Below are 14187 nucleotides of genomic sequence, written 5' to 3'. Positions count from 1 at the left end.
ATCAGAATAAATGTGATAATAGAAGAGCTGTCTGAAATACTGTCTTTGAATAAATGATGGGATGTGAAAGGCCACCAACATGGTTTGACCATATTGAGAAAACTGACAAAGAAAGCAACAAATTGGAAGTTGCAAAAAGGAGGTTATACAGCTCAGTTATACAGTTAAGGCAGATTTAGAGATTTTTAGAGAAATTCATAAGAGTTGCATAATAATTTTTAAAAATTACTTTCTGCTGGTTAATATTTTTTTCTCTCAAAATTAAACTAGATTTTACCCACCTGTGGCAGTTGAGGGCTCTGCCGTCCAATCAGTGTCCACTGTCCATTTCTTACTCTGTATCCACTTACTACCTTACCTGTAATAAACACAAATTTTAATCATATAATATAATAAGGTATTAGAAAAACAAAAGGCATATTTACTTTCCTACTTTAAAGTAGAAATCTGAGTATTTTCAGAGCTGCAAAGACTGAGTATCTTAAAAAATATGATAAAACAGCATAAAATATTTCAAGGTCTTATATGAAATTACTTTCGTTGAAACAGACTTAAGGTCAAACACAATTTGTATTTTAATTTATGGCACCAGGAAGCACAATGGTAAATATTTATAATTTAACATGTAAAGTTCTTACCTAAATGGTGAGTGTGAACTCTATAGGCAAAGACATGCATTGGATAATTTTTATAATGGCATGAAATGTCAGAATTCACCACTGTGGGAAATGAAAACACAGACGAAAGTCACTATTCAGCTGGAAAATGACATTATTCTTATCTAAAATTATGCATAGGGTATTCACAAGATGCTAGGGACTGAGGTTTTCTTATGACTTAAATACACAGATATTAAGCACTTATTCTGTGCAAGCCACTTTACTCACATGAATTAAGAACCCCTTGCCTTATATTTTTATTTTATTCATAAACAGAATGACTAGAACCAAATCAAAATACTCTGTTAGTGAAAACATAGGCTTAATTTGTTACCTTTAGCTTGAAATTTATCCAGTTGAGAAAGCTTAAAAATTGGTTTTTATTTTTGGAATGAAAGAATTTTTGAAAAATTGAATGCAGACACCTAACATCACTACATTGACAGTTCCTGTTGAGAAGAGGCCATTTCATACTGTTCCTTCCTTATAGTCTAACACAGTAGCTATTCAATAAATATTCATTTTATAATAGATGAAAAAATGGTAACAAAGAGACCATACTGGTCATTAACTTTAAGAGATTCCCAGTGAAAACAAATGAACAATATTTCATATGGCACTTTCATCAGAGGATCATAAAATATATTGATAAATAATAATATACTTATTCTCATCGCTTCTAGTAAGCTTGGGAGAATCAGCTATTATCATCCCCATTTTGCAAGTGGAGAAGTAAGCCAACTATATCCAAGTTTAAAGACTAAGTTGGTGCTGGATTTGCTAGTCATTTAATTTTTAAATCTTTCTATGTAGAAGTTTATGTCACTGCTCATTATGCAGTGTGTCCTCTGCATCTCAAGAATGGATGATTTATTTTTAAATACTCAAGATTTATTCTTTAATTTATATAATACACACCTACACAAGGGCCTCAATTCCTAGCATCTCAATAAAGAATGGAAAAGTAATAAACCACTGGCTTGGAATAATACAAAAATCTATTTTAAATCCAAGGACAATAAAGTATTGGTTCATTTTTCCAAGACATAAAAATATTGATTATTTTTAAAGTTTATAAAAAATACAGTATAAATCCATTTCTACAGATTAGGTAATGAGGTAATGGTAAATATTAAAAAATCATTACTCACCTTTTTCTCCTGCTGGGATAACAGTGTCAACAGACATCATAAGGTACATGCCAGCAATTAAAGGCTGTCTGCAGAAAAAAATAACATTTTTCTAAAATACCTGAAAAAGTCAAAATGACTGTTTTGGAAAAACAGCATATACCTCAATACTTTGGTTTATAAAATGTGATGCTTTTGAAAATTGAAATAGAAAAAGAGGAAAAATTTTTCTTCCTTAAAAAATACTTTTTCATGTGAAGGCAGACTCTAAATGGTTCCTGTGATAGCTAACTTTATGTGTTGACTTGGCCAGGTGCCTGGTTGTCTGGTCAAACACCAGTCTAGGTGTTGCTGGGTAGGTGATTTTTAAATGTGATTAACCTTTAAATTAAACTTTGAGTAAAGCAGATTATTTTCCATAGTGTGGGTGGGCTTCATCCAGTCCATTGAAAGTCTGAAGAGAAAAGACTAAGGTCCTCTCAAAAGGAAAGGATTCTGCCTGTGAATTGCCTTTGGACTCAAGAATGCAACATCAACCCTTCCTTGAATTTCCAATTGGCTCAATGGATTTAGGACTTAATCAGTCCCCACAATAGTGTCAGCCAATCCCTTACAACAACTCTTTCTCTTTCTCTCTATTCTATTGGTTCAGGTTTCTTTGGAGAACCCTGACTAATCAGCTCTCATGATTCCTAGCTGTGACATTCATGCCCTGGTCTAATCCCCTGCCCTTTAATGTGGGCTAAAAGAAGTGTAGTAACATCTTTTTAAACATTTTTAACTTTTTTTTTATTTCCATAGATTTTTGGGGAACAGGTGGTATTTGCTTACCTAAGTTCTTTAGTGGTGATTTCTGAGATTTTGGTGCACCCATCACCCAAGCAGTATACACTGAACTCAATTACTAGCCTTTTATCCCTCACCTCCTTCCCATCCTTTCCCCTGGGAAGTCCTCAAAGTCCACTGTACCATTCTTATGCCTTTGCATTCTCACAGCTTAGTTCCCACTTATGAGTGAGAACATACAATGTTTGGTTTTCCATTCCTGAGTTACTTAGTAACTTATCTTTAACAAATAGCATATGGCAAAAGTGATGGTATGCCATTTCGAACATTAGGTTACTGAAAGACTCTGGCTTCCATCTTGCATGCATGCCCTCTCTTGCTTTTTTTGCTTACTTTCTATGATGGAGGCCAGGTGCCATATCATGAGCTGCCCTGTTTATAGCCCACTTGGCAAGGATATGAGGGCGACCTCCAGCCAACACTCAGCAAAGAACTGAAGCCTGCCGACAACCATGTGAGTGATGTTGGAAGTGGCTCCTCCCCAGTCAAGCCTTAAGCTGACTGAAGCCCCAGCCAAGATTCTGACTACAGCCTCTGTGTGAGAACACATGCCTGAGGATCCAGCTAAGTGTGCCCAATTACTGACATACAGGAAAATGAGACAATACATATTTGTTGTTTTAACCCAGTTTAGGTTAATTTTTACCCACAGATAATTAATACAGTAAACTTCCCACTCTAAGTTCACAAAGATGTTAAAGTTGCTGCTCCTCTAGGAAAAATGGAAGTACTTACGGCAGACGTGTGAGGTGTAAGGACACACCAGAACAGTCCTTGTGATTATCTGAAAACACACATAGAAACACATATCTTAAATATGAAAATGTAGAAAATGGATTTCAAATTAGTAAGTTAGAAATGATTATAACCAAATATTTTAAAACACAAGTTATGTTTCATCTGTATGGTTCTTTATGATTTACTAAGTACTTTCATATCCAGTAATTCCTTTAATTGCCAATATATCATAACAGCAGAAACAAAACTATCATTTCATGCAGTCTATGATATTTCTTGACTCATCAAACTGACCAATATATTGACTTTCCTGCAGACATACTAGATACTAGAAAGTTGTTAATACTCTCTATGCATTATCTGTATTGTTGAAAAACCCAGAAAAGTTGCTGAACTAAAATAGTTTGCTCCATGCTGCACCAAACAAAAGACTTTTTTATTTTTTAAGAAGTGTAGTTCATAATTTAGGTTTTCATATACTTTAGGCATTGCTGAAGTCTACTGACATTCATATATTATTTCAAAATAGAATTTTATTATTGTAGAGACTTTAAATTTCTTCCAGTACAGCTTTCCACAGTTTGACCTGAAGAGCCCATATGCTTGCACATATACACAGTGAGAAGTCCCAGTGGGAGCAACTTGAATGCCCTCAAACAAGGTGGTCTGGAGGCCAACAGGGGTCCTGGATCAACAGCTGCTCCTATAGCAGGTGGCAGTTTTGATAAGCAGCATATTTCAGCCTCAGTGTTTGGTGTGAAGATTATGACCTCCAACACGGTCCTTGCCACAGTGATGCATTATTATTTCCATAACCTCTATGCTGATCTTACTTCTGTGAACTCAGAAACTTCAGCTAGTTTTGCATATTCCCCTGATGATTTGCAGTGTGCTCTGACTTTGCCCTTCTGTTGTAATACAGTGCTTGGGCCACAAGATATGAAACCTCCTAAGAATTAATTCATTTCAATTCATTAGGCTATATATAAAATCTGTCTCTGACATGCATCCTCATAAAAGCATTTGACAGTTAAAACGTTTATTGCAATAAAAATTGATGCTTCTGCTAATATTTTACTACATAAAATGAAAAAACAAAATCAGTACTCAGAGAGTTAAGAACTGTACAGAAAATGAACTCAGAATATCAAAATCATATATCCTGGCTGGAAAAGCCAGCTGGATAGACTTATTCTGTGACTAGAATAAAAGTAAAAAGGAGAGAGGGGAGGAGAAGAATAGATAGGCAAGTTAACTCAGAGCCGAAGACCACAGAAATGGAATCCCACTGCTTAAAAAACAGATGGGAACTGTCGTGAATCAAAAAACTAAAATAGTCAGGTAAGAGGATTGAATTTGAAGGAAAGGCAGAAAGGAAGCAAAATATATTTATATATATTTTACATATATTTAGTTTATATATAGTTTATATAAGCTATATGAACTATAGATTTACATTTCAATATAAATATTGAATTCATATTTCAATATATTGAATTCATATTTCAATATAAATATTGAATTTATATTTCAATATAAATATTGCACATTTCCACATGCCAAATTTGTCAAATAGAAGGTTTGGGATTCATTTGTATTTTTCAATCCTGCACAATTATTTGATCATAGGATAGTGCCTTACAGGACCATCATCAGTTTTCAACGAAGTGCTCACTGAGTTCCTTTGTCTAAGAGAAGTAAAATCTAGGTACTTAATACTCAATAGATTAGCACTAGTGATCAACATTTATACCAGTAAGAAACTCTAAGTAGTCTACAACTGAGATAACTTAGGTAAAGAACTTAGCACTCTATTTAGAGCATAGGAAAAAATCACTAAATGCTTAGTTATTATTATTCTATTGGTATATTCCAAAAAAATACAGTACATGAATATTTTATTTTTAAGAAATGTATTTTACAGTTATGAGTGTGAAATTTCTTTAATGAAAGAAACTGAAGCACATAAAATTTCTCCAAGTAATAAGACAGGACTAGAAGAAAGCAGGAAAAACATGGGAAAATTAAAAGAGTAAAATAGTTAAAAAAATGAAATTAGAATTGAAATTTGGTATGTTATTGTGCAAAACATGTTCTCAGAAGGGTCTGAACTAGCTAGATACAGAATAAAATCATAAGTGAAGCAAAGAAATTTTAGTAAGATAAATGCCATGGTCTGGGTAAAAGGAAATTCTTAAATTAGAGGCCATGGGACCGTAAAGAAGTTGATAATGTTTCAGGGTCCTTCCATGACTTTTAGTAACAATGAACTCCTTGACCAGACCCAAGACAACCTTATTTTTTTTCTGAGTTTTGGGCTTGAAGTCAGTTCGACGGGATCCTAGGTTTGTAGAAAAGACAGTGAGGTCATTTTTGTGTTGATCATGAAATTATTCTTCCAATGTACATTCAGTTATTCTGTACAACATTATCATGCAAAAGTCCTAACGGCTGTTCTTTTCAGGTGGTTTCATTTATTCTTATTTTAGTTTTATTATTCCAAAGTAAATATTCTTTCTTTCATTGGGTTGGGCGCCAGGTTAACTCTCTCTCAAAGGTACACAGGCAAATACCTGGCCTTTAGCTACTAATGTCCTGTATTTACAGAGAACTGAACCCCAAGACATCCCTGTTAAAAAGATTTCTCATAGTAGTTGTTCTCTTGCAATAAAAATAATTTTAGTGTAAGGGTTTTCAAGATATGGAGATGAAACTTCATTCACTAGATAGGCATGAGGTAAAACTGAGAGGGATATTTCATTATGTCACTATTCCATTATAATGTCATATGCATGTACAAGAAGCTTTTGTAATGTTGAGGACATTTACAGTGGAAAAGTTGAAATAATAATTTTTAAAAAGAAATGTAAAATAGCCAAGTCTGATAATGCCTTAGAGGCCATCACAACATAGGACAATATTGCAGTGCTGGTTGTTGGGTGGTAAGACTTCCAAAGAGTAGTCTGATAATGAAAGAAATGAGTATTTCCAGATACTGGATGAGACTTGAAAATAGCATTCAATCAGAATCTAATTTTAAGGAAGATGAAACTGAATGACTGCTTCACAAGGGTCTGAGCTTGCCTTTGAGAAATTGCTTTCCTCTGCTTAAGCAGAGATGTATAACCATGCCGAATTATTTTATCAGATATATAGACTCACAGAATCTCAGAACCGAAAGGGAAACCAGACATGATTTACTCAGAGAGTGTAAGTTCAAATCTTACACTTTAAGGATAGGGAAAAAGAGGTCACAGAGATTAAGTGTGTTGCCTCTTAAAGTAATTCAGCTAATTGGTGACACATCTGAGTATCAAATATAATTCTCTAATATTAATGTTTAATAAATGCTATTTACTAGAAAAAAAGGCAAAAATAAAAAACAAGGGTTCTATATCTTAGAGACTTCCAAGGTTAAAATTCCTAGGAAGCTAAGATAGAGGAATTAAGCAAGAATGGGTAAGTAACCAGTGGTACTTAAGGACATCCACTTAAGTAGGAAGCTCAATTCTCTTAATGGGAGGTGAATGCATGGGATATGAGGTTATTCATCCCAAACTATTTAGCTTGCTTTTCTCATAATAGCTTGTAGTTCCTGCTTGGATTCTTAGCTAAGTAGTAAATTACGTGGAATAATGCACGATAATAACCTACTACATCTTAGGTTCTTAGATGATCTTAGATGGTTCTGTTGGTCTCTCCTAATTTTTCCTCTAGAGATAGTGCTCTATACTTTATGAGCTCATCTTGCCCTGGTTGTTTCCTGCTTCAATAAAAAGACAGATTAACCGCTGATCCTGAGGGAACCAATGTATTGTTATAAACTACGTCCCACTAATTGGGAAAGTCCTTCAGAAAGACATTTGTAGAGCGATTTTCAATTCACCACACTCTCCTATGAAGGTGAAGGTAAAGGTTAGAGCACACTCATTTCCTACTATTCCAAGCCACCCTTTTGGATAATGGATTCTTTCTTTAAGGAGGTACTAAAAAGTATGCCTGAAACCACTGCCAAGTCTTAGGAAAAACAAAAAGAAGTAACATCAATAATAAAAATTAGGCTGGGCATAATGGCTCATGCCCATAATCCCAGCACTTTGGAAGGCCGAGGCAGGTGAATCACTTGACCCCAGGAGTTTGAGACCAGCCTGGGCAATATGGTGAAACTGCATTTCTACAAAAAAAAAAAAAAAAAAAAAAAAAAAAAAATTAGCCAGGCATGCTGACGTGTGACTGTAGCCCCAGCTACTTGTGAGGATTGCTTGTGCCTGGGAGGTCGAGGCTGCAGTAAGCCATGATCACACCACGGCACTTCAGCCTGGGTGACAGAGCAAGACTCTGTTTCAAAAAAAAAAAAAAAAAATTTAGAAAATTTGGAAGCAAATAATTCTAAACTGCATCATATCTTCCCACCCTCCCAGAGTGTTCTGAACTAATTTAAAGGCCACCTTCTCTACTTTCTCTGTCTTGAACATACAAACAAAAATGAATCAGGGACATCATTTTTATATTATCACTAAATGCAAATGACTTTGCAATAATACACATACATAGATGTTGTAATAACTATTTGACTATTAAGCTGTTTTGATCTTTACCTTATGGTTCTTTTTTCTAAATTAATAACATTAAATTACTGGGACAGGATGTTTTGCTGGGGCTAAATCATGGCTCCCAAGGTGATCAAGCAGGAGTAGGAGATTATTTGGGGATTAATTTCTAAAGTTGAGGGAAATTTCATATAATTATAATTACTTTGAAAATCCCATAGGAGAATAAAGAGTGAGGTCTCCTAACAGATCCAACACAGCCAGTTTCCTTAGCATTGGAACAGATCGCTGTCAGCTGTGTCAGTTGGGCCATGTTGTTTTTTTAAAAAGATATTTCTATACAGTTGGGCTGTGCTGTTATATAAAAAAGGTCATTTCTGTGCAACTGAAACTGCTGCAGAGAGATGGGACATAGGTATGAGAGGCAAATAAAAAATGAACCCAACTGAGGGAACAGCGGATCCAGATCTTGTGTTCACTCTGGGCTCTATTAGAGACGTTGAATGAAACTCTGGTTTTAATGAAGCTAAGACACAGCTCTTTTTTTATTTATTTATTTTTTGTACCATCTGGATTAGAAATGCAGGTCCTAAAGTCAGTTAACAGTACTCAAAAAAATGGTGGTCATCCAAATTAACCAGAAACTTCATATATTAAAGTTTTTTTAAATTAGTTCCTTTAAAACAAAATCTGAGTTACCATATTTTTTTAAAAATTAGTTCCTTCAAAACAAAATCTGAGTTACCAGTCCTGAGCATGAGTACTCTCCAGTTACAGATACATCGAGATAAAATAGTCTCCATTCAAAAGCACCGACACTTTAAGCTGTCATGGCAAATGTGTATCTGCTTAGCAAAATATAAGTGAAATAGGGGGACTATTAATACATGACACAAGCTACACTGAGGTTTTCCTGGAGGCTGCTGAAAGCTGGGTTGGCAGACAAGCTTCAGTGCTAAATAAACCAGCACTATGGGAAAAAAGAATCTTCAAAAACAATTCCTTTTGAAGCTGTCACTGCATTGAGTTAGCCTCTTTTGATTTTGTATTCACTGCTATGGGACTAGAAATTACTAGCTTCCATTTGCCTTGTGGCAAGGAAGAGAAAACGCATTTATCCATCCTGCAAGACAACGACTTTCACAAATGATGGCCTGTGCTGTTCACAAAAGAGATCAAATGGAAGGCAGGATGGCAGGCTCTCCAACCTGCTTTTATAATTGCTGTGTGTGTGGAGGATGTTATGGCACAACTAATGTAAGAGCACTTTCCTGTTTCCATCTTTTATGAATGCAAAAAAATATGAGTCTACAGTGAAGTTATGATTTATACTATTTTATCTCTCAAAATTATGAACCTGCTCCAGAGGCATCCTTCTAAGAAAGTAAAATTAAAAGATAAAACCCACTAATCCTAGATAAATAAAGTTATTTTTTTAAAGTACAGTGCTAAGTTTCAAAATTATTGATTGGCTTTAGAACTCTTTATTGGACTCTGATACACAGAAAAGTGCACAAATCAGAAAGTACAGATCCAGGAAACTTAAAAAACTAACACCCATGTAACCAGCACCCAAAAATCCTCCACTCACGTCCCCTTCCTGAGGCATTATGTTTTAAACCTTTATATTTATGTATATACCATATTTAAACATTCATTTGTCTTCTGAAAGAGTTGTCTTTTGGCCAAAACCAAAAGACACATTTAACTAACTTGTTCACTTGCTTCATGGGCTTTGGTTGGGCAGTTTTAAATATTATACTTGGTTACTAAGAAATATTTACTTTTTTATTTCCTCTTTCTTCTAGTCAAAAGGCCTACTAACCGCTTTTCACTTTCTTACCTCTGATATATATATATATATATATATATATAGCTGATATATATATATAGCATTATATACATAGCATTATATATATATACACTTTAAATGTTAATCTGAATTTCCTCTTGTGTTGTCCCAATTATTATCTGTTTTTCCCCGAGTCCAGAATGTAGCTGCAAAAGTCTAGAAACCATAAAGAAAGTACTAGATAAAATAAATCATGAAATGAAAAGGGATTGAAGAGCTTTGATTTTTAAAAGTCCTTTTAAACACAATTTAAAATATAAAGCTGAAAACTATTTCTCATATAAAATTCTCTATTATACATTTTTGAATAGTCTTGAGGGTGTTTTCATATATGTGTGTGTGTGTGTGTGTGTGTGTGTGTGTATGTATACATATATAAAAGGTTTCCTTTCATTCCCATTGGAATTCTCAACTATTTTGTGCAACAATGTGTTGTCTCTCTTTTGTTTTACTTAAACCTCTAAAGACTCATGATAAACAAAGGGAGGGTAACCTGGCAGCAAAACTATCCCATTTTGTTGGGAACACAGAAAGTTTATATTCTCCAAAAGCTATAATTTAATAGGAATATATATATATTTTTTAAGGTCAACCTAAAATCAGTATCTACATTTTCAACCCAATCATCTTAATCTATTTACAATACTATTCTGTATTGTGTTTTGGTTCTTTGGTGAAAAAATAAATCCAAAGTATCTAATTTACATATAATTATGTATGCATGTAGTCCCTGGTATTAATTAGGGAATACACTTTGAACATTATACCTCATACATTTGATTTAGTATTAATTTTTCAGTCATTCAATATGTTTATGTAGTAATGTAGTATGAGGATTAAAAAAGTAACATAAGGCACTTCTAAATTGAAAAGTAGTATATAAATGCTAAGTATAATTACTATGTTAATGAAAAAAATACTGAAATCCTTCAGTGACCTGAATTCTTTCTCAACATTCCCTTGGAATTTTGCAAGACTTTATACTATAAGACAAAATGTCAGTGTAGAAGGGTCTGTGGCTACTGACCAGATTTTACTTTACTTTCAGTTATTATTAGGGGTACATCACAGTTAAATTGTGAAACAAGGATAAGACGTACTTGCAAAGAAATGAGACTCGAAAAGTGTGGGGGAGGACAGACGACCCCATAAGAAGAAAGAGTTTTGAAAGTTTTTAAAGATGGAAAAAAGAATAATTAATATGTAATGAGAAGAAATGGAGATAAGGTGAAGGGTTTCCAAACTGGATGAAAAGAATAATGTTTCTATCGGGAGAAATAGGAAGGCTAGAAGGTTCTCTTCTGGGTCTAGGGAAGGTTTGATTTTATTTTGCTAATAGAATATTCTGTCCATATTATTAAACATTATATTTGAATGGTTTTCATCAAATGTTTTTTTAGGTCATGTATCTATTTAGGGTATCCTTTCCGTTTTACAAGTAAAACAGTCAATTAACATAAAAGAAATTAGTACTAAACGGGAAATGGAATGTGCAAATCCCAGCACTTCTAATGATTCCTTCTTTCCCCAGAATTCCTAGAACATAATAAACAAACATGTCAGGGCCATGAAGAGAGCAGTGGGGAACAGCGTGAAAGGCAGGAAGCCTGTGGGAGTGGGAGTGGTTAGTGAAAAACAAACCTCGGCTAGTGTTTTGAGTGCCCTGAACTACATTTCACTGAAACAGAATTGTAGCTCCTAATTTTAGACTGTGCCAGTGAGCAAGTGACTTTATTTCTCCTCTTAATTTACTTGGGTTAAAAATTTAATGCTATTTGCCATTAATTCAAATGGAATTAATTAGATGATGACTATGTAGCTCTGACCAGCTTTTAAAAATGAGTTAATAATTATGAGCGATTAAAAAAACATGAGTTGCAAAGGGATCAATAAAGGTAAAGCATAAGGATTTCTCAAAAAAACTGGAAGAACTATATGTAAATCTGAAAAACTAAGTTGCATGTAGGAAAGCTTTTCTTTTCCCAAAAAAGACATCACTTACACTCTGCTCAATGTTGAATTACTTTTTAAAAAATCCACATTTTAAGGGATAAAAAACATTCTGAATATATTCTTTAAAAAAGAAGTATAACTGTAGGGCTTTACATATCTTCTCATAACCATATGAATGAAAGTGTAATTCCTGATACATAATGGCCATATTTAGGTATTAAAATAAACAGGTGTCCCATGGAATCGATGAGATGACTGAGGATCATTTGTCTTCCATACTGAAGATGATTAACAAAGTTGAAATGCAGCAAGCTAGAGAATCAGAGAGCTCACAATTATGTGAAGAGACTGGCAAGAGAAAAAAATACTGCAGGATAATAGGCTTCTTTCAGATCATTTGGGAGGTACTAAATAGTCCTAAAATCATTCACATGACTCACATCAAGCTGCTTGTGTATAATGAAGGTTAGAGAAGAACATGAAGAATATCCGATTACAATTCTGAAATCAGTGGGATTATCAAGCAACCTGATTTAGAAATATCTCTACATGATAAGGGAAATGGATTACTTCAGACATGAAAATGAAAAGGCACAAATGAGATGAAGTAAACCACTCTGATCTTTATTAATATTAATTCTACTGTGCATGAGTTCATTCCACTTCATAAGGCTCAAAAGACTTTTAAAAACAGTGACTCTATTACTTGTTTTACATAGTTAGAGCATGAACTTTGTTTCAAACACAAACTAGAAATCTAATATGAATTAAATTGTTTTGGTTTTTAATAGCACTGGACTACCTTAGGCAAGTCATGCAACCTTTCTGAGCATCGATCTTCATTTCTGTAAAACGGAAGGGTGAGGCCTGATGATCCCTTTTAGTTAGGCTGTTCTCATTCTGTCACTCTGAACTCTGTTCTTTGTATCTGATTTTAAAAATGAGTGCTTTATAAACAAATGAGTACATGACACATAACATCCATTGGTCTTACTCCTTTTCTTTTCAGAAGAAGGAAAAAAAAGTCATGCTTTCCTGTTCGACAGTGCTTTCTCAGCCCATTTCAACCTCTTCCCCTTAACTGAAAAGGCCTGAGAGGCCATGGCGTTTCATACAGGTTGAATGTTACCTTCTTGCCAATCATTTCTCTTTCAGATTTGGTTTCATGGACCTCTTCCTTTCCATTTCTAGTGTCTGTCAACACATATATTCCACTTTAAAATAAAAAATGTAAAAAAATGAAGGAATATAAATTATTTTGGCCCATTCTTCAAAAAGATATATCTAGATCAAGTGTGAAGAAGGAACATTTTTGCACCTGTATATGGGGAGGGGGATCTCTGAGAATGTCAGATATGCATTGTAAGTGGCTTCTATTAAAGAATTTTAAAATCCAAATGCCAAATTTTGTGAAAAAGTTAAGAAAATAAATTCTTCTTCGAATTTCTAAATGAAATAAAGTGCTAGAATAACCAGACAGTAATTAAATGCATTTTCTTCTTTCAAAGCTCCCCTTTTCTTAAGAGAATTGAGATTTAATTAAACTTATTTTGGTAAATGCAAATTATTCTGCTCATGTCCTAGGCCCCAGGAGATTGCCCTGACACACCTGTTTTACAGGAAAAAAATGCAGGAGTGACTTTAATCCTTGCTAGGAAAATTTGAGCGCCAGTTGTCAAAGTTTAGTTTGCATAAAAATCAATGAGGCAGGTTGTTAAAATTTCAGAATCCTGGGCCCAGTGATATTCTAGTAATACATTGGCTCTGTGAAAAAAATACACACTACTGGTGTGTATATATGTTTATTACAGTTTTTACTGGCAAAAATGTGCAGCAATTTATAAATAATAATAAAATATACAATACTTTTCATTATTAACTCCATATAAGCAGCTGACTCTCACACAATTCTTTCCTTGACTTTCGCTCTACTTTTTATAGCCCACTGATGGTTGTAATTGCCATGAAGTAGTTCAGACAAGAATGCTTGTTAATATTTTTGTCTAGTGAAACAAAAATATTTGTTTAGTGAAATAATATTTTGTTTAGTGAAACAACAAAGACATATGTTGAAACTTGCACATTAAGGATGTCAGCAAAATCTTTGGTGTAATGGGTAACAGTCTGCAAATCCTGGAAGAATATGTCCTAAATTTTTGGGGGCATTTACAGTAATTCACATTGCCAACATCCTCGCCATCATTTTCTCAGGTCTAGACAACCAGCAAAATAACAGACAGAACTTTGACTTGCACTATTTGTCAATTTCCATGGTGTAAATTTTTCCACCACAGCTGATTTCAATGTAAATTTTCCCACCACAGCCAATTTCAAGCTACCAACATGACATCACTGCTTTAGGAAGAAATTAGCAGTAAAATAACACTTTGTAGTATTTCCACCACACAGATACAACAGATGCAAATACCCTCAAGTGCACAGATAATAGTAAAATGTAG

The 14187-nt window shown here is 34.1% G+C and overlaps 1 protein-coding gene across 16 annotated transcripts in view; it reads right to left on the bottom strand.

Annotated features, from left to right (window-relative positions):
* PAM (peptidylglycine alpha-amidating monooxygenase) overlaps positions 1-14187 on the bottom strand; it is a 277732-nt gene that overhangs the window by 80920 nt on the left and 182625 nt on the right. For all 16 annotated transcript variants that reach the window (XM_004042318.5, XM_055387323.2, XM_055387319.2 and 13 more), the window contains 4 exons: positions 3371-3419; positions 1811-1878; positions 639-719; positions 282-358 (listed from right to left, as the gene is read on the bottom strand). In XM_004042318.5, coding sequence (XP_004042366.1) covers positions 282-358; positions 639-719; positions 1811-1878; positions 3371-3419 — 275 coding nt within the window. The remainder of the gene's footprint in view (positions 1-281; positions 359-638; positions 720-1810; positions 1879-3370; positions 3420-14187) is intronic.

The sequence above is a fragment of the Gorilla gorilla genome, chromosome 4, assembly GCF_029281585.2.
Source record: "Gorilla gorilla gorilla isolate KB3781 chromosome 4, NHGRI_mGorGor1-v2.1_pri, whole genome shotgun sequence".
Classification (NCBI taxonomy): domain Eukaryota; kingdom Metazoa; phylum Chordata; class Mammalia; order Primates; family Hominidae; genus Gorilla; species Gorilla gorilla.
Note: the sequence above shows the minus strand (reverse complement) of the source record. Positions and strands in the feature narration are given on the sequence as shown.